Here is a 16,138-nt window from a genome sequence, read left to right as displayed (position 1 = left end):
ACTGCACTCCAGCCTGGGCAACAGAGCAAGACTCCATCTCAAAAAATAATAATAATAAACATTACTAAGACAAGCTCCATGCAGTGAGCGGAGATTGTGCCACTGCACTCCAGCCTGGGCAACAGAGCAAGACTCCGTCTCAAAAAGAAAACAACAACAACAACAACAAAAGACAAGCTCCAGTCTCAAGACGCTAGTGGAGGCTCCGTTCAGGTGTGTCCAGTCAACCAAAATGCAGAGTAGGCCAGCGTTAGGCCCTATGGCCAGGTGCAGTGGCTCACGTTTGTAATCTCAGCACTTTGGGAGGCTGAGGCAGGCGGATCTCTTGAGCCCAGGAGATCGAGACCAGCCTGGGCAGCATGGCAAGACCCCATCTCTACAAAAGAATACAAAAATTTAGCTGGGCACGGTAGTATGTATCTGTAGTCCCAGGTACCTGGGAGGTTGACATGTGAGAATCCCTTAAGTCCGGGAGGCGGAGGTTGCCATGAGCCGAGATTGTGCCACTGCACTCCAGCCTGGGTAACAGAGTGAGACCCTATCTCAGAAAAAAAAACAAAACAACAACAACCACACACACACACACACACACACACAATGCAGAGTAGAATGCAGAAGTGCTGTGGGAAAAGAAGTGTGGAAGCACGTCAGTCAGGATCTTGGCAGGAATCGGATGGCACCAAGGCCCCCTCACACTGGTGCATAACGGAGAGTTTAGCAGATGTTTGACTGACAAAACGTAAACAGGGCTAAGGGAAACCAGCCAGGCGTCGATGCAGCCAAGCCCAGGGACAGTGACGAGCTGTTTTCTCCCCTTGGCCAATAGGCAAGGGGAGGGAACAGTGACCAGAAGCAGAGAAAAGTTGGAGAAGGTCACACAATAGAGGTGTGGTCTGCGATAGATGGAAACACTCAACCTGCAATGATCCCACAGGGAGGAAGCTGAAGAAATCAACATTCCGCCTCCCTCTCCTCCCACCTTCCCATCTCCTACAGGTGCTTCCCATGGGCTGAGACCAATCAGAGGCCAGACAGACAAGGAAGCCCCTTGCAGCAGTCCACAAGGAGGGTGAGGCGGGTGGAAAGGGGCTAAGGTGCAATTGGAACACGTCAGCTCAGGAGGCTCCCTGGTGAGGAGGGAACTGGGTTGGGGCTGGCATGGAGAGGATTGCTACATGGGAGCAATGGGGAAAAGGGCACTCTGAGAAGGGAAGAGTGTAAGCAAAGACAGAGGCAGGCCGGTCCAAGGAAACCATGGAGGAATTTGGTTCCCCAGCAATGAAATGAAGATGAGAGGAGGTCAGGAGAGTCTACGGCACAGTCACAGATGGCGACTTGGGCACTCAAGGCCAGGCTCACGAGCTGGGAGAGGCTTTTAATGAAGATGGAGGCCGGGCGTGGTGGCTCACGCCTGTAGTCCTAGCACTTTGGGAGGTCAAGGTGGGAGGATCCCTTGAGCCCGGGTGGTCGAGGCTGCAGCGAGCCGTGATTGCAACACTGCACTCCAGCCTGGGCAACAGAGCAAGACCCTGTCTCAGAAACTAGAAAAAAAAAAACTTTAAAAATAAAGAAGATGGAGAATCACTGAAGGATTGATAACAAGGGTTGGGGGCTGACTGTATCCACCCCCAAAATTCATATGTTGAAGTCCGAGCCCCCAGCACCCATATGACTGTTGTCCTTATAAAATAAGGAAATCTGGGCACAGACCCTTACAGAGGGAAGATGAGGTGAAGACCCAGGGAGACCACAGCCACCTACAAACCAAGGAGAGAGGCCTGAAGCAGATCCTCGCACAGTCCCAGATGGAACCTGCCTGCCGACAGCTTCACCTTGGACTTCTGGCCTCCAGAACTGTGAGGCAGTACGTTTCTGTCGTGATCCTTTGTTATGCAGCCCTAGTCGACTAATACACAAGGGAGAACTGTGATGGGGTGTACATTTCAGGAGGTTACTTTGACAGCTGGGAGACTAGAAGGGCCTGAGCCTGGTGGCAAAGGGGCGACACCAGTTTGAGGATGTTGAAAATCATTCTGTGGTCGGGTTTCCAGAAAGAGGTGAGAACACTAGCCCGAAGACGCCCTGTAAATCCAACACCTAGGAGCCATCCCTGACACCTCCCCTCAACCCAGCAGCAGAAGCATCCCACTGTCCCATCAGTGCTGCCTCCCAAATGTATCTGGGATCCAACCTCTTCATTGCCACAGTCACTATGCGAAACTGATCCACTGTTAGGAGACCTTTAGCAATAGCCTCCTTGATGGCCTCTCCCTCACCAAGTGTCCCAACTTCACACTATTCTGTCTTCAAAAACTTTCTGTCAGGGGGCAGCGGGAGGGGAGAGTGGGGGGCGAGTGTTAAACAGGGCCGGGGTTCCAGGATTCCTGTTTGGAGTGATGAAAGAGTCCTGGAGATGGATGGTGATGATGGCTGCACAACATGTTAAATAATAATAATGGCCGGGCGTGATGGCTCACGCCTGTAATTCCAGCACTTTGGGAAGCCGAGGCGGGCGGATCACGAGGTCAGGAGATCGAAACCATCCTGGCTAACATGGTGAAACCTCATCTCTACTAAAAATACAAAAAAAAAAAATTAGCCGGGCATGGTGGCGGGTGCCTGTAGTCCCGGCTACTCAGGAGGCTGAGGCAGGAGAATGGCGTGAACTCGGGAGGCGGAGCTTGCAATGAGCAGAGATCTCACCACTGCACTCCAGCCTGGGTAACAGAGCGAGACTCCATCTCAAAAAAAATAAAAAATAAAAAATAAATAAATAATAATGCCACTGAACTATGCACATAAAAATAGTTGAAATAACTTTTTTTTTTTTTTTGAGATGGAGTCTTGCTTTGTCACCCAGGTTGGAGTGCAGTGGCACGATCTCAGCTCACTGCAACCTCCACCTCCTGGGTTGATGCAGTTCTCCTGCGTCAGCCTCCTGAGTAGCTGGGATTACAGGCATGAGCCACCATGCCCAGCTACTTTTTGTATTTTTAGTAAAGACAGGGTTTCACCATGTTGGCCAGGCTGGTCTCGAACTCCTGACCTCAAGTGATCCACCCACCTCAGCCTCCCAAAGTGCTGGGATTACAGGCGTGAGCCACCATGCCTGGCCTGAAATGGTAACTTTTACGCAACATATATTTTACCACATTTTATTTTATTTTATTTTATTTTATTTGAGATGGAGTCTTGCTCCTTTGCCAGGCTGGAGTGCAGTGGCACAATCTCGACTCGCTGCAACCTCTGCCTACTGGGTTCAAGCTATTCTCCTGCCTCAGCCTCCTGAGTAGCTGGGATTACAGGTGTGTGCCACCACACCCGGCTAATTTCTGTATTTTTAGTAGAGACAGGGTTTCACCTTGTTGGTCAGGCTGGTCTCGAACTCCTGACCTCATGGTCCCCCCCATCCCCGCCTTGGCCTCCCAAAGTGCTGGGATTACAGGCATGAGCCACTGCGCCTGGGTTTTTTTTTTTTTTTTTTAGTAGAAACGGGGTTTCATCATCATGGTCAGGCTAGTCTTGAACTCCTGACCTTGTGATCCATCCACCTCAGCCTCCCGAAGTGTTGGGATTACAGGCGTGAGCCACTGCGCCTGGCATTTTACCATGATTAATAAAAATCACAGACCAGGTGCAGTGGCTCACACCTGTAATTCCAACACTTTGAAAGCCCGAGGCAGGCAGAGCACATGAGGTCAGGAGTTTGAGACTAGACTGGCCAACATGGTGAAACCCTGTCTCTACTAAAAATACAAAATTAGCCAGGAGTGGTGGCAGATGCCTATAATCTGAGCTACTCAGGAGGCTGAGGTAGGAGAATTACTTGAGTCCAGGAGGTGGAGGTTGGTACTGAGCCAAGATTACGCCACTGCACTCCAGCCTGGGTGACACAGTGAGAATCTGTCTCAAATAATAATAATAATAATCACAAAGTCAAGCATGGGGGTGCACACCTGTAGTCTCAGCTACTCAGGAGGCTGAGATGGAATGATCTCTTAAGCCCAGCAGTATGAGGCTACAGTGAACTATGATTGAGCCACGGCACTCCAGCATGGGCAACATAGTGAGACCGCCCCCATACAAAAAATAAACAAAATGGCCAGGCGGGGTGGCTCAAGCCTGTAATCTCAGCACTTTGGGAGGCCGAGATTGGCGGATCACGAGGTCAGGAGATCAAGACCATCCTGGCTAACCCGGTGAAACCCCGTCTCTACTAAAAAATACAAAAAAAAAAAAAAAAAAAAAAAAAAAAAACTAGCCAGGCAAGGTGGAGGGCGCCCGTAGTCCCAGCTACTCGGGAGGCTGAGGCAGGAGAATGGCGTAAACCCGGGAGGCGGAGCTTGCAGTGAGCTGAGATCCAGCCACTGCACTCCAGCCCGGGCGACAGAGTGAGACTCAAAAAAATAAAATTAAATAAACAAAATTCGTTGGGTGTGGTGACGCATGCCTGTGGTCCCAGCTACTCAGGAGGCTGAGGGGGGAGGATCATTTGAGCCTGGGAGGTGGGGACTGTAGTGAGCTGTGGTCACGCCACTTGTACTCCAGCCTGGGTGACAGGGCAAGACCTTGTGTCAAACAAAAAAGAAAGGAAAGAAACAAAAGCAGGAAAGAAAGAACGAACGAAAGAACTGGGGCATCCTTTTGCCACCCATATTTTTCTCTCAACAGGATTTTTCTGCTGTTGATGTTGTATACAACATTATTTAGAAGCAGCAGAACATTCTCTGTGGGCATTCGTTGATTGGACGTTTTTGTTGACCTCCCAAGAATTTGCCGGACTCCAGACTCCATGAATGACTCAGACGTCAGGAGGAACGCACTTGGGATTCCAGATCGGAGGCCCAGGTTTCTCTTCACATGGCTCCCCTCACCGCACCCTCCAAGAATCAACTTGTTTCTCCTGCCTTTCTTTGCTCTCCTGGGACCCACATCCTGGCCCTGCAGCTTCCATCGCGGCCTCCTCCCAGCATGTTGAGCTGCGCGCTTCCTCCTGGGAACCTGCTCTCCCACAAGCCTTTCACCAGACCTGTCCTGCCCTCAGCACTGGACATCTGACACCCTTGGCCTTTGACATCCTCTCCTCCTACCCTGACCCAGTGGAGAACCCCATGGCCTCAGTGGCCTCAAACCCCCAGGGGCACACTCTCAGGCAAACCATCACTCCCCTCCAAAGAGCCTACGACTCCTCCCTTCTAGGAGGAGGAAGAGATAAAGGAGAAGCTGCTTCTTTTCTTTTTCTTTTCGAGACGGGGTCTCGTTCTGTCACCCAGCTGGAGTGCAGTGGCGTGATCTCCGTTCACTGCAATCTCTGCCTCCTGAGTTCAAGTGATTCTCCTGCCTCAGCCTCCCAAGTAGCTGGGATTATGGGCATGCGCCACCACGCCCGGCTAATTTTTTGTATTTTCAGTAGAGACGGGGTTTCAACATGTTGGTCAGACTAGTCTCGAACTCCTGACCTCAACTGATCCGCCCGCTTCAGCCTTGGCATGCCTAGATAAAGCAGCTTCTTAAACCAGTTCCCACCCTCAAACCCCCAGGAAATGCCAGCCCATTTCAGCACGGCCATAACTACTGCAAAGAAATTAAGTCATTCAGGCCCTTGCTTGAGATTAAGTTTTGCACAAGCAAATAATAATTTGGGGATGGGAAATGCCTCTAAACCATTCAGCCCCCTCCCCTGGTCCCTGCTCCTCCTCTTGTGTCCTCAGTTTCTATCAAGAACATCAAAAGCCTTCTGGGTGGGCAGATTCAGGGTTACTTTTAAACCATAATTCCATAATTCCAAAAAACTAGAATAGCAACCACTGATTGATGGCCCACTCCAAAGGCATTTTACAGACATCATCTCACCACAGCCCCACAAGAAAGGTGCTGTTAGCCCCTTTCACAGATGAGTAAACTGAGGCTGAGACTTGCTCAAGACCACACAGCTAGTCAGTGGCGAAGGAAGGAGTCCACCCACAGGTGCATCTGACCCCAAAAATGCATCCGAGCAGTACAGAGAATGACCTGGGAAGCTTTTATGTATTCATTTTTATTTATGTATTGGTTTGTTTTGTTTTGTTTTTTGTTTTTTTCCCGAGATGGAGTCTTGCTCTGTCACCCAGGCTGGAGGGCAGTGGCGTGATCTCAGCTCACCACAACCTCTGCCTCCTGGGTTCAAGTGATTCTCCTGCCTCAGCCTCTCGAGTAGTTGGGATTACAGGCATATACCACCACGCCCGGGTAATTGTGTATTTTTTTAGTAGAGACAGGGTTTCTCCATATTGATCAGGCTGGTCTCGAACTCCCAACCTCAGGTGATCCGCCTGCCTCAGGCTCCCAAAGTGCTGGGATATGGGCATGAGCCACCACACCTGGCTTTTTGTCTTGTATTTTTAGTAGAGTGGGGTTTCACCATGTTGGCCAGGCTGGTCTTAAACTCCTGCCCTCAAGTGATCCGCCCAACTCGGCCTCCCAAAGGGCTCGGATTACAGGCATGAGCCACCGCGGGCAGCCGGGTTTTTTTGTTTGTTTGTTTATTTATTTATTTATTTATTTTTGAGACAGGATCATACTCTGTCACCCAGGCTGGGGTGCAGTGGAGTGATCATAGGTCACTGCAGCCTCCAACTCCTGGGCTTAAGTGATCCTCCAGCCTGAGCCTCCCAAAGTGCTGAGATTACAGGCATTACAGGCATGAGCCACCGTGCCCACCCCGAGAAGCTTTTATTTTTTAATGAGACCAAGACTCACTCTGTCACCCAGGCTGCAATGGAGTGGTGCAATCTCAGCTTACTGTAACCTCCGCCTTCCAAGTTCAAGTGATTTTCCTGCCTTAGCCTCCCGAGTATCTGGGACTACAGGCACCTGCCACCATACCTGGCTAATCTTTGTATTTTTAGTAGAGATGGGGTTTTACCATGTTAGTGAGGCTGGTCTCGAACTCCTGGCCTCAAGTGATCCACCCGCCTCGGCCTCCCAAAGTGCTGGCATTATAGGCTTGAGCCACCATACCTGGCCCCGAGCAGCTTTTAGAAAGTGCAGATCCCCAGGCCCACCCCAAGCCTACTGAATGGCTCCATCAAGGGTGGAGGCCAGGAAGCTGTATTTTTTCACACGTCCCCCAGGTGAAGCTGATGCCACCAGCCTGGGGACTGGTCCTCATTACAGCACATGGCCTTCCTGAGAAATTACAGGACCCTGAGTAGTTGGCAATACAGGGCAGCCATTATTGCCGGCCCCCTCCACCTCAACTGTACAGCATCAGCTTCGTGACTGCGGGCCGACAGGGCTGAGAGCGGGGCAGGGACCTGCCGGAAGCACTCGGGGACTCTCACTGAATCACGTGCCTCCCCTTCAGGGAAAGGCTGTGCGTCACTCCCGAGGGACCCCAGACGGAGCAGGCCTCTGGGATCAAAGGGACCAACTTCGGAGGAAAGGGGAGGGAGACAAAGCAGAAGCAAAGGTCACAAGTCATCGAGGGTGTGTTGCTTCCTCTTGTGGTTCCTGTGTGGCCCCAAAATGTCCCTGTAAGGAAGCTGATCCAACAGCTACTGACGAGGACTGTCTCCATGCCCCCATCAGGGTGCTTGTCCTCCACACTCCAGCCCCTCTGCTCCCATACTCCAGAAAAATTGCCAGTAATTGAAATTCAAGTGGCAGCCTGGTTTGGCCACTAGAGATAGTGAATGAAGAAGCTGGCAGCGTCCACAGGCTGGCTTGCTAGCCAGAGGCAGTTGTGGCTGGGTCCCCCGTCCTTCCTCAGTTTCCTCCTTTGGGAATAAACCAGCAAGCCAGCCAGTAGCCATGTCTGGCAGCTGAGCCAGGGGTCAGCTCACTAATAAGGCCGAGGTCAGAGGCCAGGCCTCAAATAAGCTCCATTCCCTCGCCCAGCCTGTAAGGTCACAGACGGGCCCCCACCAATCCTGCCCCTTGGTCATAAAAGGAAGCAGCCAGAGTGTAGACAGATCAAAACAAATCCAACACCACTTGTGGAAACAGCCAATCAGGTGGATGGTGATGGATGGTGGCTCAGTAGCATCTTGGATATGAAGGACACCGCATCAGAAATGACCTCACAGCACCTAATCAGTTCCAGAAAAGGGCTTTGTTCTCCTGGAGGCAAGGTGGGAGATCAAAGCATTTCTTGCTAATCGTCACTTAGCGTTAATTACTTGTTAGGTAACCCGACCCAGATCAAATACCACTCCCTACCTGGCATCCTGAGGGCCTCAGTGAGCACCCGTGATCTTTCACCCCAACCTGCATCCAATGGGAGGAAGCTGCAACCTGGGAACCCAGAGACCCCGGGCGGCCCAGGCAGTCAGTCGTTTAGTTATTTCTTCCTTTCCTGTTAACTTTTTAACCCCACCAGCCAGGAAATGCATAAACATAGCAGGGGCCTCCCTCCCCCCTCTCCCTGCCACATGTCACTGGTTCCTCACCGTGCAGTGACAGAAACCTGCACATCTGGGGTCCAACGCCTTCCTTCTCCTAAGGAAGTGGCCGGAGGGTCACTGCTGCACCTCTCCAAGCTGTCTGCTTCCTCAACTGCACCAAGGCAATAACATCCTCCATCTCCCAGCCTCATGGGAAGGGTCAAGTCAAATAGACAAACTGCGTCTGGAAGCTGCTGCATATACTGGGGAGTGCCCAGGAGTTCCAGCTGGCCTGGGGGTCCTTTATTTTCAGGGCTCAGTGCTGGGCCCAGGGTATTCATTCCTCTTCTGCTTCTTACCAGTTTGTGGCTCTGAAGTTATTTACTTCCTTATTTTTAAAATATTTATTTATGACTGGGGATGGTGGCTCACGCCTGTAATCCCAGCACTTTGGGAGGCCGAAGTGGGCACATCACCTAAGGTCAGGAGTGCGAGATCAGCCTGGCCAACATGGTGAAATCCCGTCTCTACTAAAAATGCAAATTTGCCGGGCGTGGTGGTGTGCGCCTGTAATCCCAGCTATTCGGGAGGCTGAGGCAAGAGAATCACTTGAACCCAGGAAGCGGAGGTTGCAGTGAGCCGAGATTGCGCCACTGCACGCCAGCCTGGGTGACAAGAGCAAGACTCCATCTCAAAGAAAAAAAAAAAAAAGTACACCTGAAGAAGATAATCAAAGAATTATGCAGAAGAGCACTGCTGGATAGAAACAACAAAAGAACGTACGGTAAGCCAGGCACTGTGGCTCACGCCTGTAATCACAACACTTTGGGAGACCGAGGCAGGCGGCTTGCTTGAGCTCAGGAGTTCAGCCTTGGCAACATGGCAAAACCCCCTCTCTACCAAAAATATAAAAAACTAGCCAGGCGTGACGGCGCGTGCCTGTGGTCCCAGCTACTCGGGAGGCTGAGGTGGGAGGATCGCTTGATCCAGGGAGGCAGAGGTTGCAGTGACCTATGATTGCACCACTGCATTCCAGCCTGGGCAACAGAGTTAAGACTCTAAACAAGGCCGGGTGCGGTGGCTCAAGCCCGTAATCCCAGCACTTTGGGAGGCCGAGACGGGCGGATCACGAGGTCAGGAGATCGAGACCATCCTGGCTAACACAGGTGAAACCCCATCTCTACTAAAAAATACAAAAAGCTAGCCGGGCGAGGTGGCGGGCGTCGATTACCCAGCTACTCGGGAGGCTGAGGCAGGAGAAGGCCGGTAAACCCGGAGGCGGGAGCTTGCAGTCGCTGAGTCCGCCACCTGCACTCCAGCCCGGCGAACAAAGAGCGAGAGTCCGTCTCAAAAAAAAAAAAAAAAAAAAAAGACTCTAAATAAGCTTTTCGAGGAAGACGCGGTGTAGGACTTGCGGACTTGGTTCGCAAGGCTCCTCGCCCTGACTCACCCGCTGTTCGCTCTCTCCGAGGAACAAGTCGGTCAGAACCGCGCAGCAGCCATGGGCTTAAGATACCGGAAAAACACCGTGAGCCCGGAGGTGTCAATCACCAAATTCGAATCACCCTAACGACCGCAGCTTAATCCTGGAAAAGGTGGGTGTGCTGACTTGATCAGAAGCGCGGAAGGAAGAACCTGAAAGTGAAAAGGACCAGTTTCGAATCCTACAAGACTTGAAATCACTACAAGAAAAACTCTTGTGGTGAAGTTCTAAGACATGGGATCGTTTCCAGATGAGAATCCAAAAAAAGCGACCAATTGACTTGCACAGTCCTTCTGAGAGTTAAGCACAACTGACTTTCCATCAGTATTGAGCCAGGAAGTTGAGGTGAGTCAACCATTTGCAATGCTTAGTCAACTATTTTAAATAAATTGATTACCAGTTAAAAAAAAAAAAGACTCTAAATAAACGAATGAATGAATGAATGAAATAGAAGGTAAGCCACAAATAGTCTTTTGAGTTTTTTGTTGCCACAATGTGAAAAGGTAAAAAACAGTGGAAATTAATCTGAATAACCATTTTGTTTCAACAATATACAAAAATAAGTCATTTCAATTAGACGTTGCCAGATTTAGCAAATAAAACTATAGTGCATCCCCAGGCCTGATGTGCAGTGGTGCCATCCAGCTCACGCAACCCTCCACCTCCCAGGTTAAAGTGTTCTCTTCCTCAGCCTCCTGAGTAGCTGGATTACAGGCACGTGTTACCATGCCCAGTTAATTTTTGTATTTTATAGAGACCGGTTCCACCACGTTGGCCAGGCTGGCTGCAATTCCTGACCTCAGGTGATCTGCCCACCTTGGCGTCTCAAAGTGCCTGGAATTACAGGTGAGAGCCACTGGCCCAGGCCTATAATAAGTGTTTGAAATTGACCCAGCGCCCAAACATGGTGAAACCCTGTCTTACAAAAATACAAAAACAGTCGGCATGGTGCAGGTGCCTGTAATCCCAGCTACTTGGGAGACTGAGGCAGGAAAAAAATCCCCCCCCCCCCCCGGGTTGAACCCGGGAGGCGGAGGTTGTGGTGAGGCGAGATCACGCCACTGCACTCCAAGCCGCGACAAGAGCAAACCCGCTCAAAAAAAAAAAAAAGAAAAAAAAGTGTTTGAATCTGTTATAGTATACTTTTTTTCTCCTTCTCTTTTTTTTTTTTTTGAGAAAGGGTCTCATTCTATTGCCCAGACTGAGTGCAGTGGTGAACACAGCTCACTGCAGCCTCAAGCTCCTGGGCTCAAGCGATCCTCCTGCTTAAGCTTCCCAAGGAGCTGGGACTACAGGCATGCACTATCATGCCTGGCTTTTTTTTTTTTTTTTTTTTTGGTGAGATGAGGTCTCCTTATGTTACCCAGGTTGATCTTGAACTCCTGGGTTCAGGTGATCCTCCCCGCTCAGCTTCTGGAGTAGCTGGAACAACAGGCATAAGCCACCATGTCTGGCTTCAGTGTTTTTTATAATAGCCAAAAAAAAAAAAAATCAGAAATTAACAAAATACCTCTTGGGGCTACTGAAGTCACAAATATTTAGAGCGTGCTAACCTCAGGACAGCCCTTGTCTGAAGGGTTTTGCATGCCTTATGTCACTTAGTTCTGGCAACCACTGAAGAAAGTCTTGGTATAACCCATTTTTATAAACAAGGACAGTAAGGCTCAGGACAGTATGTAACTTGTCCAAGGAAGTGGTGAAGCTGCCTGGAGGCAGATGGATGGTAGAGAGATGACCTGATACATATGTATCCCACCTAGGACCGCCTTTGGAAGGGTGCTCACCAAAACTGTTTTCTCTGGATGGCGGACTTTGAGGTGAGCACTGGTTGAAAATTTGGCCTCTGCTGCCAAACCGACCCATCTTTGTGTACTTGGCTGTCCTAACGAGTGACTTGACCTTTTGAAGCCTCAGTTTCCTCATCTGTAAAATGAGAGTCACAACTGTCTACGCCACAGAGTTGCTGAAGCATAAATAAGATAAGGGCTGTGGAGTCCAGACAACAGCCAACTGCTCCTACGAAGTCTTCAACAATACAGCCATTATTCCTCTTCTTCGTGACCTGGTCCTTTCCCGTTTGATTAGACATTTTTATTTCATTTCATTTATTTATTTATTTTTATTATTATTTTTGGATAGAGTCTCACTTTGTAGCCCAGACTGGAGTGCAGTGGTGCAATCTCTGATCACTGCAACCTCCACCTCCCAGGTTCAAGCGATTCTCCTGCCTCAGCCTCCCAAGTAGCTGGGACCACATGCGTGCACTACCATGCTTGCACTACCATGCTTGCACTACCATGCTTGCATTTTTTTGTATTTTTAGTGGAGATGGGGTTGTGCCATGTTGGTCAGGCTGGTCTCGAACTCCTGACCTCAGGTGATCCACCCACCTCCACCTCCCAAAGTGCTGAGATTACGGGCGTGAGCCACCGCCCTCGACCGATTACACATTTGTATGTTGAGCATCAATCAGTTTTACACGCTGAGAAAAAGTTCCTTTCAAAAGAGGAAAAGACAGCCCATGAAGCAGCTAAAGGAAAAGGAAAAAGGAAGGGAAGAAGCAAGGGAGTGAGGGAAGGAGAGTCAGAAAATCCACCTAACCACAGGGAAAGGTGAGGCATGAGCGCCCCCCCAGTTTTCCAAGTGACCACCAGGCGGCACTGTTCGCAGTTCCCACAGCTAGGTAAAGCAGCCCCGTTTCAAAAACAAAAACAGAACAAATCACCAAAATCCTTCTTCGTCACTGGGGTGCCTTCATCTCAGGAGGCCCCAGAGCCACCGAAAAAGCCGCCGTTGTTCACCCTACAAGGAGGTGGGAAGGAAGTGGGAAGCGGCCGCCCACTGCAGGCAGGCTGCGTCTTACCTTTGGAGTCTTCTTTGGCCAAGTCACCACAGGGACCCCAGTGATGGCCAGACTAGGGTCATCGTCCGCGTGCTCCTTCAGGACGTTCTGTGGCCAAACAAAGCATCCATATTAGCCCAGGGGGAAGGGGAGGTCTCTGACAGGGGCTGAACAGCAGATATAGTCCAGCAAGGATCGCACTCCACAAAGTCAACGCCTGCCCATGACTCCACCACCACCCACACTCAGTAGAAACCAAGTCACTAGGGTCCCCTGGGGCCCACAAAACATACAATGTTCCCCTTCTGCCCTCTACAGATATTTTTTAACAAAGCAAATCACACACCTCCCTGTGACTTCCACGTATGTATCACCCATGATCACAGTTATGATAGCTAGCGCTTGTCCAGAGCGTCAGTGACTCACACGCAAACTTTTTTTTTTCTTTTCTTTTTTTTGAGACAGAATCTTGCTGTCACCCAGGCTGGAGTGCAGTGGTACAATCATAGCTCACTACATCCTTGACCACCTGGCTCAAGTGATCCTCATGCCTCAGCCTCCTGAATAGCTGAGACCACAGGCGCATGGCACCCTCCCTGGCTAAATTTTTTTTTTCTTTTGAGACAAAGTCTTATTCTGTCGCCCAGGCTGGAGTGCAATGGCGCAATATTGGCTCAAGCAACTTCTGCCTCCTGGGTTCAAGGGATTTCCCTGCCCCAGCCTCCTGAGTAGCTGTGAATGCAGGTGTGTGCCACCACACCGCACTAATTTTTGTATTTTTAGTAGAGATGGGATTTTGCCATGTTGGCCAGGTTGGTCTCCAACTCCTGACCTCAAGTAACCCACCTGCCTTGGCCTCCCAAAGTGCTGGGATTACAGGCGTGAGCCACTGCGCCCAGCCATAAGTTTTAAAAATTTTTTGTGGAGACAGGGTATATGCCATGTTGCCCAAACTTCTGGCCTCGAGGAATCCTCCTTCCTCAGCCTACCAAAATGCTGGGATTACAGGGGTAACCCACTGCACCTCATTTAATTCCTACCAAGTACTCTGGAAGGGCTGGGCAGTGGCACTACAGATCCTCTAATGTTCACAAATTTAACTACATACTCAGAGAAGCAAACAAAACCAACTGCCAGACCTTGACGCCTTCACAGAGCCATGACTCCATCCTTTAGTCAGCTTGCTACATGTACGCTAACCATGCTGTGTGACAATGTGTAAATGTTTTTTGCAACATGGGCCCTAAATACAAGAAGATGCTTGATCTGGTCTGACTGAGGATGGAGTCATGTGGCCAAATGGTGGCAGGAAAATGGGCTGCGTTGGACGGACTGGCAGGTTGCATGGCGATCTCCCACGAGGCGCACTGTGTTCACCCTCATGAGTAGTTCGAAGGTTCTTCAAAGGGAATTCTCACGCTACCAGACTTTGGCCTTGTGTGGCTGGACTTTAGAACCTCATCCAGGTATAAGAGGCTACCCAGGTGAATTATCTAACAGCCACCATAGGGGAGGTTACTGAGGCTCAGAAAGGCTCACAGGACTTTAGTGCTGCCCCAGACTATGAAGACAGACCCCCGGAACCCCACTCTCTGGCACCAGACTTTCTGCCCCATGACCACCCACACAGGATTTTCTCTAGCTACATCCACACATCCACAGCACCCCACCAAAAAAATGTGTTTAAATACACACGGACCTATCACTGGGCCATTCTGATCCTGGACCATGGATTGCTGAATTGTATAAAAACATTTTTTCAGGACATTTAAGAACAGAGTAAATCATACAAAAGCACTTAGCAGGAAGAGCAGAAGTGCTCAGGAGACAAACGAGGGTGAAGATTATTTGAACCCCTGGCTTCAATATGAACAAATGAACAAGGGTTCATATCCCAGCCGCGGGAACACAGAGCTTCCCCCAGTCCCATAGTCAATGTCAATGATTTGTAAACACTATTTATAAAATGTCTTTATTCACTGCTGTATCCCCAAAGCCTCAAATAATGACTAACCTAGAGTAAGTTTCCAATAAACAAAGTTTTTTTTGAGATAGAGTGTTACTCTGTCACCCAGGCTGGAGTGCAGTGGCACAATCTTGGTTCACTACAATCTCTGCCTCCCAGGTTCAAGGGAGTCTCCTGTCTCAGCCTCCCAAGTAGCTAGAATTACAGGCATGCACCACCACCCCTGGCTAATTTTTGTTAATTTTAGTAGAGACGGGTTTTCACCACGTTGGCCAGGCTGGTCCCAAACTCCTAGCCTCAAGTGATCCGCCCACCTCGGCCTCCCAAAGTGCTGGGATTACAGGCGTGAGCCACCGCACCTGGCCCCAGAGTGTTTATCAAATAAAGCCACAAATGCCAAAAGAGGGACAGTCTACAAAATGCCTGAACAGATCTCCTCAAAACCGTCAAGGTCATCAAAACAAGTAAAGTCTAAGAAACTATGGCAGCTAAGAGAAGACTGATGAGACTAAATGTAATATTGTACCTTGGGTGGGATCCTAGAACAGAAAAAAAGACAAGTAATAACATGGTCTAACTCTGAATACGGTCTTTAGTTCTAATGCATGTTATCAATATTGGTTTATTAATTGTCACAAACACACTATACTAATATAAGATGTTAATACCGTGGAAGACTAGGCATGGGGGTATGTATGGGAATTCTCTGTACTATCTGCTGAATTTTGTAAATCTAAAACTACACTTAAAATAGTCTATTAAAATATATTTACATACATTTTGAAGCAGGGTCTTGCTCTGTCGCCCAGGCTGGGCGACAACACAACTCAAGTGACCCTTCCACCTCAGCCTCCCAAGTAGCTGGGACTACAGGTGCCCACCACCATGTCCAGGTAATTTTTTGTAGAGATGGGATCTTGCCATGTGGCCTGGGTTGATCTCAAACTCTTGACCTCAAGCAGTCAGCCCACCTCAGCCTCCCAAAATGATGGGATTACAGGCATGAACCACTGTGCTCAGCCTCGCATTTTTGAAAAATAATAGGCCGGGCACGGTGGCTCACACCTGTAATCCCAGCACTCTGGGAGGCCAAGGTGGGTGGATCACGAGGTCAGAAGTTCAAGACCAGCCTGGCCAATATGGTGAAACCCCGTGTCTACTAAAATTACAGAAATTAGCCAGGTGTAGTGGCGGGTGCCTGTAATCCCAGCTACTCAGGAGGCTGAAGCAGAAGAATCGCTTGAACCCGGGAGGCAGAGGTTGCAATGAGCCGAGATCATGCCACTGCACTCCAACCTGGGCAATAGAGTGAGACTCTATCTCAAAAAATAAAATAAAATACAGAATGGAATGGAATGGAATAGAATAGGAGGGGTACTAGGGCAAAGGATTCTCATTTCATTATTTCTTTTAATAATCCATATGAGGCCAGGTGCAGTGGCTCAAGCCTGTAGTCCCAGCACTTTGGGAGGCCGACGCAGATC

At 49.7% G+C, this 16,138-nt stretch overlaps 1 protein-coding gene across 11 annotated transcripts in view; it reads right to left on the bottom strand.

Annotated features, from left to right (window-relative positions):
- Positions 1–16,138, bottom strand: part of KDM2B (lysine demethylase 2B) — a 158,837-nt gene that overhangs the window by 55,399 nt on the left and 87,300 nt on the right. For all 11 annotated transcript variants that reach the window (XM_017872072.1, XM_017872074.1, XM_017872075.1 and 8 more), the window contains one exon: positions 12,710–12,796. In XM_017872072.1, the coding sequence (XP_017727561.1) occupies positions 12,710–12,796 (87 nt within the window). The remainder of the gene's footprint in view (positions 1–12,709; positions 12,797–16,138) is intronic.

Source organism: Rhinopithecus bieti, unplaced genomic scaffold (genome assembly GCF_001698545.2).
Source record: "Rhinopithecus bieti isolate Rb0 unplaced genomic scaffold, ASM169854v2 scaffold_6776, whole genome shotgun sequence".
NCBI lineage: Eukaryota > Metazoa > Chordata > Mammalia > Primates > Cercopithecidae > Rhinopithecus > Rhinopithecus bieti.
The sequence above is the reverse complement of the archived record's forward strand: the minus strand, read 5'-3'. Positions and strand labels throughout refer to the sequence as shown.